Genomic DNA, 17,544 nt, shown 5'->3' with positions numbered 1-17,544 from the left:
GAACGTTAGCGGAAGCTTTGAAAAGGGAATTGAGTTATTGGTAGTGCCGCATATAACAGATTGTATCCCCTCGAAACAATTTGACATTGATACGCTAGAATTAGATAGTTTCAATTTAGCGGATGTGAGTTTCAATGAACCTGGAGAGGTGGATATTTTATTAGGTGCCCAAATATTCTATGAACTTTTAAGATCGGGTCAAATTAGGTTTCCGGGAACAGACATTGTTTTTCAAAATACTGTGTTTGGGTTTGTTGCTACCGGAAGTGTTCCAATAGAAAACGAAACTACTGTTCATTGTGGGTTGGTAATAGAAGATTTGGATGCAAATTTAAGGAAATTTTGGGAAATTGAAGATATTGAGGGGGATAAATTACAAAATGATGAGAGTTTAATATGTTAAGATCATTTCATGAAAACACATTTCAGAAATGACGATGGAAGCTATGTTGTTAAAATGCCGTTTAAAATAGACCCCCCATGTTTAGGCGAATCAAAACACATTGCTACTAAAAGATTTAATTCACTTTGGCAACGTTTGAAGAGAGAACCAGAGTATAGGCAACTATACAGCGAATTTTTAACTGAGTATGAGAATTTGGGGCATATGCAGGCAACTTGCGAAACTCCAAGGTACATTATGCCTCATCATGGCGTTTTTAGGCCAGAAAGTAGTACTACAAAATTACGCGTTGTTTTCAACGCATCAGAGGCAACGTCATCTGGACAATCGCTTAATGATAATTTGTATTCAGGATCTGTTGTCCAAGATGATTTGTTTGCTATTTTGTTGAGGTTTCGAAAACATTCTATAGTTTTCACCGCTGATATAAAAAAGATGTATCGTCAAATTTGGATGCATCCAGATCAGTGTGATTTACAATGTATTTTATGGAAGGATTTAGAGGAAGAGAAATTACGTGTATTTAAGTTGCTCACTGTTACCTACGGAACCAAATGCGCTCCTTACTTGGCGACCAGAGTACTAAAACAAATATGCTGTGATGAGCAGAACAACTATCCTTTAGCCGCTGCTGCTGGCAAAGATTTTTACGTCGATGATATACTCAGTGGTACCGAGGATTTATCTTCTGCCATTGAACTACAAGACCAGTTAATACATTTGTTAAAATCAGCTGGTATGGAGCTTCACAAATGGAGCTCAAATAATCCTGTTTTGTTACAAAATGTACCAACGTCGGACCGAGAATACAATTTCGATAACCCCAACTCAGCAACTTTAAAAACTTTGGGATTACAATTCAATCCTGAAAAGGATACATTTAGTTTTAGTGTTCAAAAAATTGTGAGACCTGCAACAAAAAGAACAATGCTATCGGACATATCCAGATTGTTTGATCCTTTAGGTCTCTTAGGACCTTTGATAATCACAGCGAAGATGTTCTTGCAGAAGTTGTGGATTTTGAGAATTGATTGGGACGATGAAGTTCCCTTACACTTAAATAGAGAGTGGGAAAAATTTAGTTCTGAATTGAGTCAATTGAAAAATGTAAACATAGATCGTCATGTGTTATGTTCTGAAGTTCTGAAAGTAGACCTGATAGGCTTCGGAGATGCTTCGAAAAATGCATATGGTTGTGCTGTCTACACCAGGTCTTTGTCAAGGTCTGGTGAAATAAAGGTGTCACTCTTATGCAGCAAATCTCGAGTGGCTCCCATCAAAGAAATTAGTATCCCACGTTTGGAGCTGTGTGCAGCGGATCTGCTTTCCAAGCTTACCGTTAAGGTTCTGTCATCCTTGCAACTAGACATTGATGGAGTACATTTGTACTCGGACTCCACTGTGGTGCTTGCCTGGATCAAAACTCCACCAACATTGTTGAAAACTTTTGTGGCTAATCGAGTCGCTAGGATTCAAGAGTATACTAAGAACTTCCAATGGCATTATGTAAATACTGCTGAGAATCCTGCGGACTTGATATCACGAGGAGTTTTCCCTTCAAAGATCCAACAGTTGGGCATTTGGTGGAATGGACCGTGTTTTCTTTCATCTAGTAGCTGTCCAAACTTCAATGACGATCCTGGTGTCTCAGATGATGAATATCTTCTTGAGGTGAAAAGAACTGCAAAGAACTCTGAACTGAATAATGATCCTATGATTAATCTTTCCATTTGTAATATTCCTAGTTTTTTACAGTGCATATTAGATATAAGTAATAATTATAGTAAAATTGTTCGTATTTTAAGTTATGTTTTCAGGTTTGTCAAGAATCTAAAAGAAGCAGTGAAGACAACAGGTCCACTGAATGCTGAGGAATTGAACTATGCAGAGACATTTTTAATTAAAAATATCCAAATCCAAGAGTTTGCCAAAGACGTCAGTAGTCTCCAAAAACACCACTGTGTGTCTCCTGGTAGTAAATTAAAAACTTTGAATCCTTTCTTGGATTCTAAAGGATTGTTAAGAGTCGGAGGACGGTTGGGTAATAGTAATTTTAATTTTAATAAAAAGCATCAAATAATTTTGCCAAAAAGCCATAGATTAACTTTAATTATAATAGAACATTTTCATAATAAATATTTACATGTTGGTGCTTCTTCCTTGCTATATCTTGTTAGAGAAAAATTTTGGCCTCTAAATGGACGTAATAGCTGCAGAAAAATCGTTCATCAATGTATCATTTGTTTCAAAGCCCAACCAATTGTACCTTCTCAAATCATGGGCAATTTGCCCAAGGAAAGAGTGTCTCCAGATTTTGCTTTTAATTGTGCTGGTGCCGATTTCTGTGGGCCGTTTTATATTAAGAATAAGGCTCAGCGTAAAGGTGCTTTACAAAAAATTTATATTTGTATGTTTTTGTTTTAAAGCTGTTCATATAGAAATTGTTTCAGATTTGACTTCTGCTTCCTTTATAGCGACTTTAAAACGATTCATGGCTCGAAGAGGTAAATGTGCGAAACTATTTTCAGATAATGCTAAGAATTTGGTAGGAGCTAATAGAGAAATTAAAAAACTTCATGAAATGGTTAGAAAACCAGATGAAAAGCTGGCAGGCTATTTAGCTGCAGAAGGTATTGAGTGGAAATTTATTCCACCTAGATCCCCACACTTTGGCGGTCTTTGGGAGGCAGCTATAAAGTCATTTAAATACCATCTAAAAAGAGTTGTTAAGGGAATAAACTTAACTTATGAAGAGTTCTTAACGGTAATTGTGCAAATTGAGGGAATTTTGAATTCTCGACCACTTTGCCCCTTGTCAGCTAACGAGGACGATTTTGAGGTTCTTACTCCTGCACATTTTTTAATAAATAGGTCTTTAACCTCTTTGAATGAGCCTGATTTGACAAATTTAAAAGAAAGTCATCTCAAGAAATGGCAAAAGGTAACTAGACTTGTACAATATATGTGGAAATTTTGGCATCGTAATTATTTAAGTCAGTTACAACAGAGATCTAAATGGATGCTTGACAAAAATAATGTAAAATTAGGAGATTTAGTGTTATTAATTGAAGATAATTTGCCTTGTTATAAATGGGCTATGGGTAGGATAATTAAAATTTATTATGGTGATGATAAGAAAATTCGTGTTGTTAAGATTAAAACACAGTCTAGTATTTGTAAAAGAGCCATTTCTAAAATTTGTGTATTGCCTATGGAACATAATTAATTTGTAATATTTAATGTTGAAATTTGTAAGTTTTGATTGTTATTTCTTAAAGATGTTGATTATTATGTATATTGTGTGTTTTTTACTAGCTTTGTGTAAAAGTTGTAATATTGTTTATGTTATTGAACATTGTAATCTCTTGAAACCTTGGGGTTTCAAGGTGGGGAGTATGTTACAGCTTCACGCCGATAGATGGCGTATCTGTCGAGTACAAAGTTCTTGTTAATTCTTTTTGTATCAGAACGTAGAGTGTGTAAGAACGATTCTGTGAAAGAGACGAGGCATCCAACTGTGAGAGGTGTCCTAATCTGTAGCAGTCTACATGAAGTGGCATAAAAAATGTGTCCGAAAAGAAAATGGTGTTCACCAGAAAGAAATGAGTAATTATTTGAAGAGAATTACAACTATAAATACATAATATTTCCTGTTAGTTGGAAATATAAATGAAAAATATTTTTTTCTGACATAATTCATCAATTTAAAAGTTAAAAATTAGTTATTAACTATCAATGTGATAGTTTATAAATGCATGAATTAAAAACGTTCCATATTTTTTCCCCTTATTCTCAAAATTTTAATATAATGTTTCATCTCAAAATTGTTTGAATTTAATTGTACAATTTAAAAATTTTAACAGGTAAAAAAAAAACAAGAATAGAGAGTATTGATATAAGAAAATAATAGACAAACATTTTAGCTAATTATGGGAATAGCATCAGAGTTATGTGCTCACCAATGTGATCTGTCAATTATGTGCTCACCAATAAAAAATATTAAAATAACATATTTCTAAAATAAGCTTTTTTTTCGAATCACTCTTAAAAACAACATTATAAATTTAAAATATAAAATAAGTAGGTGTAATACAGTCGTGATCGGATTTTTGATTCAAGTAATCGAGTTTGAATCAAGTAAGATTAATAAGCATTTTACTTATTGAATGTGTTTTGTCTTTTATATTGCTCCCATAAACATGCAATATTTTTGGCTATAATAAATACGTGCATTATATATATACATATATATTTTCATTTTCATTTTATGTTCTTACTCATTATCTTCAATAAGTTTTAATAATTTTAATTCCTTATCCTCTAAGATTTTAGGTTTTTTTTTCTGTTTATTTATGACTCCTTAAGTAGATTTATAAGGAAATCTCTAGATATTTTATTTTTTTATTGAAAAAAGTTTGATTGATAAGATATGTATAACATTGCTGAGATTAGTAATGTTATTCCAACGTTATATATATATGTGTGTGTGTGTGTGTGTGTGTGTGTGTGTATTTATGCATAATATATGTATTTTATCATATCTTTCCTTTGATATATTCTTGTAAGATATTGCAAAGATGCTTGAATCTAAATAACTGTACTCTGAATAGCGTTGTATAAAGATTAAAAGAAATTAGAAGAGAATTGAATTTAATATCTTCACTGAAAGGAGGCTTACTTTCACATTTCATTGCAAACTGATATGTTCAAATTTCTTTTTATGATTTCTTCTGCTTTCTTACCAGCTATAGAAACATGTTCCTGTAACATATAGTATTAAATAAATAGCATGCAAACTTTTGATAGATCATTAAATTTATAAAATAATTATGAAGTATGTCATTTGAATAAAATTATTAAGCCTTAAATCCTATTTTAAATATATTTTAATTCATTCGCTGGGGCTTGAAATGTTTTTATCAAGAATTAGAATGTAATGTCTACTACTGTTCTTTTTTCTCGTAAAGCCATTATTAGCAATGCTAACCCACATTCAATATTAAAAGATAAAGGTAAATTATTAAATTAGTACAATTAAAATATTCACACTTCCTTTTTTGTAAAAGAAATGTCAAAGAAATGCTAAGCGGAATTTACAAAGTAATTAATTACTTACTAACCAATATTTATGATGTTAAAAATAATCACTTTAACATTCAGTGAACTTAGATAAAATATAAATAAACAAAGTAAAATATTTATTTAATTGTAGCTCTTTCAAGCGAACAATTCGTTCATCTTTCTTCGAATACATTTGATCAATAATATACAATAATATAGAAAAGGCTACAAAAGGGAAATTTTCTGCTTGAAACTACGACACTAAACATCAAAAATAGTTTCACACATCAGTTATTGACTGGAATAACTTTCAGTTCTGCAGAAGTGAAATCAGTGACTTCAAAATCGTTTTCCAATAAGAGAAAAGTCCATTTCTGTATCCATCTCTGATTCATTAAAAGATAAATGTCATTCTAAGTAATAATCGACTTTTAATTATCAAAATCGAGGACATTTATGGCTGCTTGATGATTCCCAAGACTTAAAATTCCCCCATAAAGCCACTGATTAGGCAACTCACCCAAAAGTAACGCGAAACTGGCGCAAATAATTTCTCAGACTGCGATTTTTCAAACGAGGAAAAGTGACTATTTAATGAGATAGAATTACCAGTACTTTTATTATTTAATAATAAGTGTTTCAAAGTACTTTGTGAAGTAAATACTTCTGTATCAGTGGAATATTATCCGAATTAATATTAAGAAATAATTTTCACTTTGAAATATCTGATTGAGAATCTATCCGAGGTTTTGTATCATAATATTATTGAAATATTAAAATTAGAATAACGTTGATATTATAAAGGATCTTATTTATTAGACATTAAATGTGAATGCAACAAATTTGTAGCAAGTAAAATGTATCCATTACAAAATAACAGTTCACAGAATATTCTTATTTCAACTCACTTGGTCGTCATTGTAACAAAATGGTCGTCACAATGCGTTGATAATTTCGGATATTTATGTTTATTAATAATAAATATAATGTTCGGAACCCTTGTAGATTCAATGTAGTTAACAAAAATATTTATAAATTTATTGACTGAAGCATCATTTTTTAAATCAAATCTGAAATCCATTTTGTTTATTGAAAAATGGTGGTTTTAATATAATTTTTTGTTGGGTACCGAGTCATGTAGACATTTGAAGTAATGAAAAAGCATATTCAGCAAAAAGATATGTTGGCGGTTTGAAAGATTGGACTTCCATTTTGTAACCTTAAGATTCACTCGTCAAAAATTTTCATCTTGGCAAGAGGCATGGGAACTGCAGATTCATAATAAGCTAAGCTATATGAAACCTGCATTGTTTTTGGCTTGTGAAATGGATACCAAACTGACTCACCTCCATATAGAACACATTCGCTACAATCACAAGCTTCTTATTTTTGGTGAGATGATACCAATGTGTTCTGTATGCAATGTCGATTTTTGTGTAAAGCACACTTCATTTGAATGCACTGGTTTTAACATTCAACATGTCTACTATTTTCTATCATTAACTTAACAAGAATTAGTGGTTAAGAAATATCTCTAAAATATTTTAAACTTTTTAAAAGCCATCCATTTTTTTTACTTGGATTTATAATTTTTCACCTTCTGTTTGTTTTTTGCTATTTTTCGCAACAGTTTTTTTTTTTTATATTTTCATATGTTAACACCTTACATTTTTACCCATTTTTCTTTTGCATCTCCATATTTTATTGGGTATTAAATTGATACCATTGCTTTTATATTCAAATCTCTTGTTTAATGTTCTCTGATTTTACCATTTGCTTGGTGCAGTATAACCAAATATGATTCTTAAGTCATTGAACCGCTAGCAAACAAATTGAAGTTCTCATTTTCCTGTCGTTTTGTAAGGAGAATATGTGAAACATAAGTGATTATAATTTAACCCCATCTTTCTTCAATCTTTCTTGAAATAAATTTCATCAACATATTTTCTTTGTACATTATTTATAGGGAAAGTAACGGGATATAGTTCTTATACTGCCTTTGTACAAATTTTGCCAGTTTTTATTTCATTTGAAAATTCTTAACTCTAGATAAGTCATCACTCTTGTTCTATCCTCCACTAGGACCAGGGTTTGAGAAAAACCTCTAAAGCATTATTTCACTATATATTCTCTATGAAGATAATAACAAAATCTTCCAGTACCAATCAATGTATCGTTAGTGGATTTTTTTCATTTGAAAATTCATGAAATCTAGATACGTTGATAATTATTGCCTATACACGCCACCATCCTATATTTCCGAGAGACGTTGCACAGTAAAAAAATACATATATCTTCCAGTCTAAGAAATTGGAGCAAATTTGGTAACTTTGCACGGTAATTGATTCAACCATTCTGTTAGAAAAATCAACTGATTTGAATGATATAAATGCAGTTCATCATAGTTGTTTGGAGTGATTCCTTTAATGATATTAATATGATGATTGGATAAGTGCTCGGCATGAATGGCTAGTTATAAATGAAATTAAAAGATTTCGTTTCTTATAATAAGAATGAAAGAAAGAACAAAGAAGGATATTAGGATAAATATTACAACGACCGATTCATATGGAAAACTGAAGTTTTATACGTAACTTGTAAAGGAAATAATATATTATTTCAAAAAGAACAAATGCTATGAATTTTCTTAAAATGAAACCATTATTAGCTCAAATTCATTCGTTTTAATCCCTTGTGAAATCTACGATTTAACTTCCTCTATAATATTTATACATTTTTAAAGAATATCTTCATCTGCCGTAAAGTTTTGACTATTGCCATGTTATGCAATAAATTTATCTTGTACAGACATTTGCTTGGGACATATCATGATTTAGAATAGGAAAAAATTATCACATTAAAAGTAAGTTGTTATAGATAAGAATTCAATGTATTTTCTCTTTGTTTTTGTTATTTTGATGCATTCTCAATTTGGATACCATCTAATTTTCAATTTGTTTTCGGACAAATATATCTGACATTGAATTTAGTGATTATCTTTCGCCAATTTGAAATTCAGATGCATCAGAATCGAATATGCAATTATTAAAATTTTATTTTGCGATTTTTCCATTGTAATAATAAATGTTATTTAAACTGCAAATTCTGTCAAAGATTTTCGCCAAATCAATTCTGTCAAAATGGTTCATTTATCGGTGAGCTGCGAAGGATTTCATTACTACTGAAAAAAGTAATAATGCAATGAATAAACGCGACATTTAAATTGTCATATGTAAAATGACAAAAGTGAAGGTGATTAAAAACAAATAATCATCAAAAACATGCATTATTACGAAATTTCATATCTTAAGAAGACTTAAAACAGCCGGGCAGCGATCAGCATGATTTAAAGAGAAAATGTAACTATAATATCCTTAACTGAAAATCTCATTTCTTAGTACAAAATGAACAGGAATGGTATTTCCTCACTTTTATCACATACTTACTAATAAAAGAGCAATTTCACTCAAGAAAATTATGGATATTGTGAAAAGCATAGTTCACCTGAGAAAGTAATAGTAAACCGTATTCAACCATGTAATTACAAGGTTATCGAATTTTTTTGTTGGTTTGAGAATCGTAGACACAGGCAAGGCGGAAAGGTAACAATGCAATAGAATAAGTTTCTCCTCCTCTTAGAACATTCAAAATATGACCAATTTCATAGTTTGTAAAAATAATTGAGCATGCACTTTGGGTGGCTAATTTTTGATTGATAAAACTCAATATACGATAAAATTTTGGCATAAAGCTTCATAGCGAAAATATTAAATGTCAGTGTATTTTTAGAATTATCGCATTCAAATACATGCAAATATTGAGACCGAGAAACGGCGAATCTTTAGATGAAATGGGTCAATTCATACAGATTTAAAATTATAATGGCAAAACAAGTAACCAAAATTTATCTATCTAACTCTCTCTTAAATTTATATACCGAGTTCAATGCAGAAGATCACTTCCAAAACTATGCAGATATTTATGAATTTGATGTAAATGCCAAATGCCTTAATTCATTTAAGTAAATTGCTACGCGTTTTGAAATACCATGCTCACAGATGAGAAGGAATAATTTAAAAACTACATTTCTAAGATTCAGGGACTATTGAAATGTTAAGATATATCAATATTTTGAGGTCGAAGTTTTAAATGATTACTATACATTGTTTACACATTCGTAAACATAAAACAAATAAATTCTTAAAACTTAAAAGAGGAAAATTATAAATAAATAATAAATCTAATTTCAAAAATGTTTGTTTTTAAAAAAATAAAAATCCATTGAAAGAGGTGCGAGAATCAACAAGAATCGTTGTAAAGCATACAAAATTCAAGCTGATGAAACAAAAACAAAAGATTCAAAATTACTAAAACAAAACACTGTTTTAGTGAATATTGTGCTAGATTCGAATTTCCCATAAACACTTTTCTGTTTACGCATTTGCTGACCAAGCGATAGAATAAAAATAACACCCAATCCGAAACTTTTCCGATCGAATAAAAGATTTCATGGGCAAGTAAAAAAAAAAAAAATGAATCATCAAGGTTTGAAAGAGCCGGCACCGACAGCCACGTGCTTCAAAATAATTCATAACAACGTTCCACAGCTGAAAGTTTTTTGGAGAGAGAAAATTCCGAACAAATGTCGAAAAGCGTTTCCGCTCACCAACGGAATGAGAATCGCGGCTCACAAAAGAATTTCAGATTCCAGAAGCGAGTGAGACTAATAGATGTGCTTTGTTCAGGGATGATGGGTGTTTTGCTGGACGCAGTGCCGTTTGGAGACATCTCTTTGGTGACCTCTGTAGCGAGGATTTTCGCCCAAAATGTCAGATGAAAGCATTTTGTTTATTTTTCCCGCTTCTTTTTCTGGCTGTTTCTCTCACTGTATGTATAGAATTCGAAAGAATAAAGCAAGTATAATGCTGCGCATTGTTCTTAAAAAGTTTGGCAACGGGGATATTATTCTGGTGAGAGATTTCTTGTAAATTTTTGATATACCAGAATATCGTTATGTTGTACAGAATTTGCGATTCTTTTCACCAAGCGTGTCAGAATCTGACCCATTGTTTTTGAAAAATGGATGGATTCTCTTTATTGTGTGGCATTGGTTTAAAGATCATATGTTTAATTTTGACTGACATTTGCCTTGTCTTTCAAAATAACTCTGAACAAAGATTTAAAAATGCAACTCTTTTAAATTTCATATTTTTCTATTTCCTTGCGCTTTTTGAAACGTACAATTTATTAATCTTTAGTTTGATCAGATGTTTGTTTCGATTTTATATCTCGTTTAGATATCACATCTAGATTAGTTATAATCTATCTATTTATTTTTGTCACGTATATCTGTTCAAATTTTAGTCTCTGTAATGATTAAAAGTTTGATACAAAAACATTGCATCCCAGCAACTGTAAAGTAAATCTATGAAACAAATCATTAATATTATGAGATATTATATAAATTCTAATAAAATTCATAAACTGATATATATTTTGTGAATTTTTTTCGAATAAGAAAGAATGCCTTTTATACATCAGATATTTGTTTCGATTTTATATCTCATTTAGATATCGCATCAGTATTTATTTTTGTCACGTATATTTGTTCAAATATTAGTCTCTGAAATGATTAAATGTCTGGTCCGAAAACAATGCATCTCAGCAACTGTAAAGTAATTCTATAAAAAAAGTCATTAAAATTAAGTGAAATTATATAAATTAAATATAATTCATCTAGATATATATATTTGTGATATTTGTTTAGAACTGAAAGGAAAATAATACATATTTCCAAGCTTTCGAAAATTCTTTTTTAAAATGGCAGAATAAAAGTATAGATTGATTGCATTTGGATATATTTAAATTTTGAAATAAACTTTTTCTATGAAAAAAACCTTTACTAATAGTTAGTTTCATTTAGTTAATAAAACTGTCATCATTAAGTAATGATTGTTAATGACTATTTGGGAATATGGTAACTCAATATCGCTCTGAGCTATGCGATTGAAATTTAGTACGCGGAAATACAACAAAATTTACATATTTCTATCGAATTTTGAATGAAATCCATTCGCAGGAAGTTTAAATTTGATACACAGATTTTACATCTAAAACATAGATATATATTCAAATTTTGAATTAAATTCAACCGACGGTTAACCGTTTGTCGATTTTTGATTTCGCATGTATATAATCTTAATAACTGATAAAGAGAATGCGCCAGTTCGATGAAATGCGTAAGCTGTGTCAAATTTTGGTATCAACAAGCTGGCTAAAAGGCACCCAAAGAAATTAATTTCATTACAGATTCAATATAAATGCTATATTCACGTCAAATATCTAAATTTTGTAATTTTCGTTCGCCATTGTCATGCAAGTAACCTTAAGTAAATACCCTTTCAAGAAAGATGTTTACTTCTCACGCAGATATCAAAATTCTACTTGATAACTAGTTTGAATCTAAACAATCAGACGTTTTTCACCGAGGAGTTTATCTGTTGCTCGTAAGATGAGAAATTTTTGTAGTTTCTGATTGAAGTATTTTGAATAAATGGTTCTTTAATTTTTATAACATACTAGTGTCTCTTTTAACTTAAAAACGAAAAATTATATTTTTCTCTCAATAATTATTATTGTTCCAAATGAAGACGTCTTGAAAGAAATGGACAACTCCTTTATCTAATATTTTGTGATTATAAATTTGTGACAACAATAGAGTACACTATTGTTATATCTATCGAACTTAATCTATACTTATAATAAAGCTCAATGTGTGTGTGTGTGTGTGTGTGTGTGTGTGTTGGCGATCTACAGGCCAGACCATTCAACCTAAAGCTACCAAATTTGTCACGTGTATACCTTGGAGGCCGAGAATGTACACCTGGGGGTTATTTTTTCGAATTTTTAATTAGAATTTTATTTATTTAAAAAGTAAGCGAAATTTTGGCTTGTTTCTGCTATAACTTCTGAAAATATTACCGCACAAAAAAGATTTTTACATGAAGTTAAAGATAAAAAATTTATCTTTTAAATGATACCAATGTTTTAACCTTAAAATTAAATTTCTGTTATCAATGAATTTTTAAATAAATATTTTAACTATATTTTTCAACAATTTTTTTCGTACAAAATAAAAATAAAATTTAAGCTGCACGAGCACGTTTCACATTCATGGGAAAAAATTAGCTTTTTTCAAAGTGTTGCCATCATATTGATTAAAGCTCCAATTAAAAAAAAATTAAATCTTTTTGGAAATGAAATCTGCAAAAATATAATTTTCGCACGTGTCTGTAGGAAATGAAACAAATATGAAATTTTATTTTTTTTAAAAATAAATTCAAGAAAAATTATTTTATGATCTTTTACACTCTCTATATTATTAATCCAATGAATCAGTTTTATTTTAAGGCAAGTTTTGTTTAATATGAACAGGATATCCTTTCAAATCAGGGCCACACAGATAATTTGTAAACCTTTAGTAAGACACAGATCTGCTAAAATGGTCTAAATGGAAAATGGTTATATTTTATGTAACTTGATTCAATAAATGCTCTAATAAATAACGAATTTTTGATTTTACATAAAGCTTCTGCTGTGGAAATCATGGATAACAAAATGTTCTTGAAACACTAATATTTTAAATAAAAAGAGTTAATTTCCAATCAACTAAATCAATCACTTAAACTGACTGATTTATGAAAATTTGAATATCACTAATCAATAAAAAAAGGATAATTTTAGATTTTCCATCGATCGTATCAAAGAAAATACGCCAATCAGCGCGCAGGTTTCTCAAGATTAATTGGCCTAAGATTATGAAAATGTTGAGTTTTTCTAAATTTTTAACATTCAAAACTTCATAAATAAGTCTTAGTTGATCGTTGAAAATAGAAACATTCATTCATTTATTTAAAATTTGGTGTGTACAGAATATTTTTCAGAATCTGATACCTTACTGCATTAAATTTAGACTTCATAATTTTTGAAATATATTTTTAGGCCGGAACAAAATATTTTTATTCATTTCATTTCAATCCCTTTGAAAGAAAAACTAAAAACTGTATTTTATGCTGAATCTGAGAAATTTTTGTTGAATTATTGTTTGACATATTACATAAATTATGAAAAATATTTTGTAGTTCACATAAGACTTAAATACCGAGCGATTCTGTTTGCAATACTCATATTCAATAATAATAAAAATAATAAAATAACAATAAAAATTATAAATAAAATAAAAAGCTTGGTTTCATTAAAAAATATCTTTATACTATTTGCAATTTTAGCATTTCCACTTTAAATTAAAGTTGAAGTTTTATCAGAAATGACAACACATTAGGAAAATATATATATTAAATTGAAAGAAAAGATCTAAACAACAGTATAAGTTTGGTATCAAAATTTGAAGATTAAAAATGTTTTGTTTGAGAATCTATTAAGAGACCAGTTACTTAAAATATTTAATTGAAAATTGTAGCGAGCGGTAATACTGGCGAACCGTCTGGTCGCAAAAGGCGGCTAGTATATAATAAAAGTCGAATATATTTAGTATTTTTTCCGTGAAAGTTAATTTTCTTTTATGTAATGTTGAATTGAATTCAAAAAAAGTTTATGTGCAGGCATTTTCACATATTCAATTTTAATTAATGAGTTAATAACTTTGTGTAATCTGAGAAATCGAAATTGCTATTTGTTGTTGTTTCTTATGGCACTTGCCATGGACAAACCCGCTGTCCAAAGACAGCCAATTTAAGCCTAAAGGGGAGCGTCTTTTTATAGTAACTCCAACTAGGGCCAAGAGTAGGACTTGACTACTCACGCATCACTCATTCGCTTGCACAACCCATTTTTACAGGAGGGCATATTCACACATCTCACAGATAGAACAGGAAGAACAACCCTGCCCAAACCAGGATGCCCAGATCACCGGGAAGATGCGCTACCCCTATGCCAGGACGCCGGCGAAATTGCTATTTTCAGTTTATAGTCATGAAAGATTGAAGATCTAAAAAGGTAGAATGCACGAAAATCATTAAAAAAGAAATATCACGCCTAAAAGAACTAAAAATTGTCTCTATAATCATCCAAAATGTGACAACAAAGGACAATATGCTTCAAAAAAATTCTTTGTTAATCCCACTACACCCAACGGAATTTTCATTTCTGCCTTCTTGAAATGCGATATCACTAATATCGTTATTGGATTCTAATCCTTTCTTCTGCAGATTTTTTTAAGAAATAGTGCTTCTGAAAATCTGAAGTTTTTGGCATGTTTTAAAGCTTTTCTTCTATGCATGAAATCTCTTTGAAATATTCGAATTGCTCACTTTGATGAAAACGATCTGAATATTCTCTATGGATTGATTTCAAAAGAATGACATGAGTTAATATTTATTCTTTTTTTCTATATGCTTTATTTTCAACTGGATTATACTGAATCTAAAAGATACAGGAAATCCGAGTTCGTGTCCCAAAGTGCTTTTCTTAAGAGGTATATATATATATATATATATATATATATATAAACCCGATGGATTGATAAAATTTTCAACTGATCTTATTGATAAAGATTGAATTTTTGATATACTGCTTTTTTCTTTTTTGAAAGGCCAAACGGCAGATTGGATTGTTACTTTCTTTGCTTCGACAGCGATTTAGAAATTTGAAAAAGAAATTACTCAGTTAGAGCAAGACAGATTAAAAGTATGTATAGACAAGATTACTGATGTTAAAATGTTCTAAAAAGAATAAATATTTCATGTCTCCTTTGTTTCTTATTAACAATAAAAACGATATTTAAATCAAATATATTCGTATATCTATGATTTTAATTTTAATTTGAGCCTTTTGCATAGTTACGTTCTTTAAGGAATTTAAAAAATAATCAAGTATTGAATAAGATGTAAAAATATTTTATGCTATTCATTTTGAAAATTTAATTTTTCATGCTGTATTTATTATTTGTAGAATAAGTCTATATTATCGTTTTAGTGAAAGAAAGAAAACTTGAAGTGACAATAAAATGAAAATGAATGAAGTGACAATAAAATGAAAATGAATGAAGTGACAATAAAGAAAATTAGGCTGATGTGAAAATTAATATTACAATTTCTTGCCGCGAATTCATTGTAAATTCAATATGGAACAAAACAAAACAAATTACTGGAAATGCCTTTTAATTTTAAAAAAATGAAATCCGCTTTAGCTGTTCTCAAGGAAAATACTTTCTGTTCTGAGTTATAGATTCAGCTGAATGCAAAATATTGTTGAAAAGTATGCCTAAAGAGCTTTCTATACCTTTTATAGACCACATTTAGTTATGGTGTCACTTAAAATATTTTATAAAATCTGCTTTTATGGAAACAAAAACGTCTGTATTACATAAACTCTCACTTAAAAAATTTATATTATTATTGTTATTAGAAAATTTTCTCTAAACAGTGAATTCTATATGCATTAATGTATTTTTTCAATCGACTAAAATATCAGCATATTAGCTTTCTCTACATGTATATGACAGTTAATCATAGCCAGCAGCGTTAAGAGATTTATGAAATTCTGTCAGTTAATATTGAGTCAGCCATTTGCAATCCCTCCATGGACGTTATGTGTGTTGGCATACTATTTAATAGATCATTAGCCTGGCAGGCATCAAATTTGGTACCGAATATGCTGTGGAAGGAAGGAATACGCACCTCGGGACGCTTTTTCAAAAATGCATGAATGTTGACATTCTACGGAATAGACCGTTCAACCAAAAGGTATCGAATTTAGTACAAATATGCATTCGCTCGGAGCACTTTGAAAATTTTAATTGACAAAAAATAATGAATTTTTTATGTCTATTCACAATAATTTAAGGAAATATAACAATACGAAAATATGTTTTACATCACCTTCATAGTTAAAAATTATTATTTTAATAATATTTATTCAGTTATCGAAAGCAGTTTTAATTATTTTTATAACAAAATATCTTAAGGATATTTTACAACAATATATTTTATTGTTATTATGAAACTCAATTCGATTTCAGTGTTATTACAATTATTTAATCCTGACTTTGCCTTTCATTGTTTTTAATAAGGATATGAGGATATGGGTTTATATTTGATTATTGAATTTTATTATTTATTTACTGAATGAGTTTTTAATATTTCTTTTGAAATGTTGGTAGCCATAAATATCTACAAAAGAAATGGCAACACACCTTGGCTCGTTTTAAAAATGTAATCAGTAATTTTAAATATTTGAACCATTATATGATTCATAGATGAAAGATTCAGTCAAAAGTTTGGCTTATTATACAATGCTTCTGATGCAAGATGTAAATAAGTTTATTAAATTTTGATCATAATGAATCATACTTCATATACCAATATTGTAATTTCCACGGGGAAATGCAACAGAATTTTAACATCGAATAATCAAGATTCTTCCTCGATCGTTCATTAATTCCTGAATCATGTCATCATCATATCTACAATTTGTAAAAGCATTTTCATTAGTAAAATATCACCAAAATATTACAATAGGCTGTCTCCACATGTCATACTATATGATGTTAAAATCATTAATGTATAATAATACTCTAAAGGAGTATGATTTTTATGACGTTAGCTTGGTTTAAAAAGATTATCTTGATAATAAATCACATATAGAAACGGTCCTTTTTGTAGTGGGGAGGCGGACGTTATTTAAATTTAGTTAATTCTCAATATTAAATTATTTACAAATTCATATCTCATTAAAATGCGAGATTTTTATTTAGATAAGAGGATATATTTTATGAATAATCAGATTCTGAGCTTTCTTTGTGGCACAATAACATTTAGTTACCACTCCTATCAGCATGGTAGGTATTAATTACATGCCTTTGAAAGTTATATATATAAACTATTCTCAAAAGTGTGCATTTTATCTTGTTATCAACATGTATATATCCAAATATTCAGTTATCCGTATCACATATTGATCAATAGATTCTGCTATGTTCCGATAGTTTTATCATTAATTATAGGTAATTTCGGTGTTGTTTGGACAAAAAAAGATTTTATGAGATTCTATTTATATATTGT

General features: G+C 29.6%; 1 protein-coding gene across 1 annotated transcript in view; it reads left to right on the top strand.

The window, feature by feature from the left end:
* Positions 1-457: 457 nt before the first annotated feature.
* LOC129962847 (uncharacterized) overlaps positions 458-17,544 on the top strand; it is a 34,593-nt gene continuing 17,506 nt past the window's right edge. The window contains exons 1-5 of the mRNA XM_056076846.1: positions 458-1,139; positions 1,368-2,157; positions 2,221-2,444; positions 2,655-2,786; positions 2,830-3,344. Of these exons, the coding sequence (XP_055932821.1) occupies positions 458-1,139; positions 1,368-2,157; positions 2,221-2,444; positions 2,655-2,786; positions 2,830-3,344 (2,343 nt within the window). The remainder of the gene's footprint in view (positions 1,140-1,367; positions 2,158-2,220; positions 2,445-2,654; positions 2,787-2,829; positions 3,345-17,544) is intronic.

The sequence above is a fragment of the Argiope bruennichi genome, chromosome 3, assembly GCF_947563725.1.
Source record: "Argiope bruennichi chromosome 3, qqArgBrue1.1, whole genome shotgun sequence".
NCBI lineage: Eukaryota > Metazoa > Arthropoda > Arachnida > Araneae > Araneidae > Argiope > Argiope bruennichi.
This window is presented reverse-complemented; position numbering and strand designations above follow the sequence as displayed.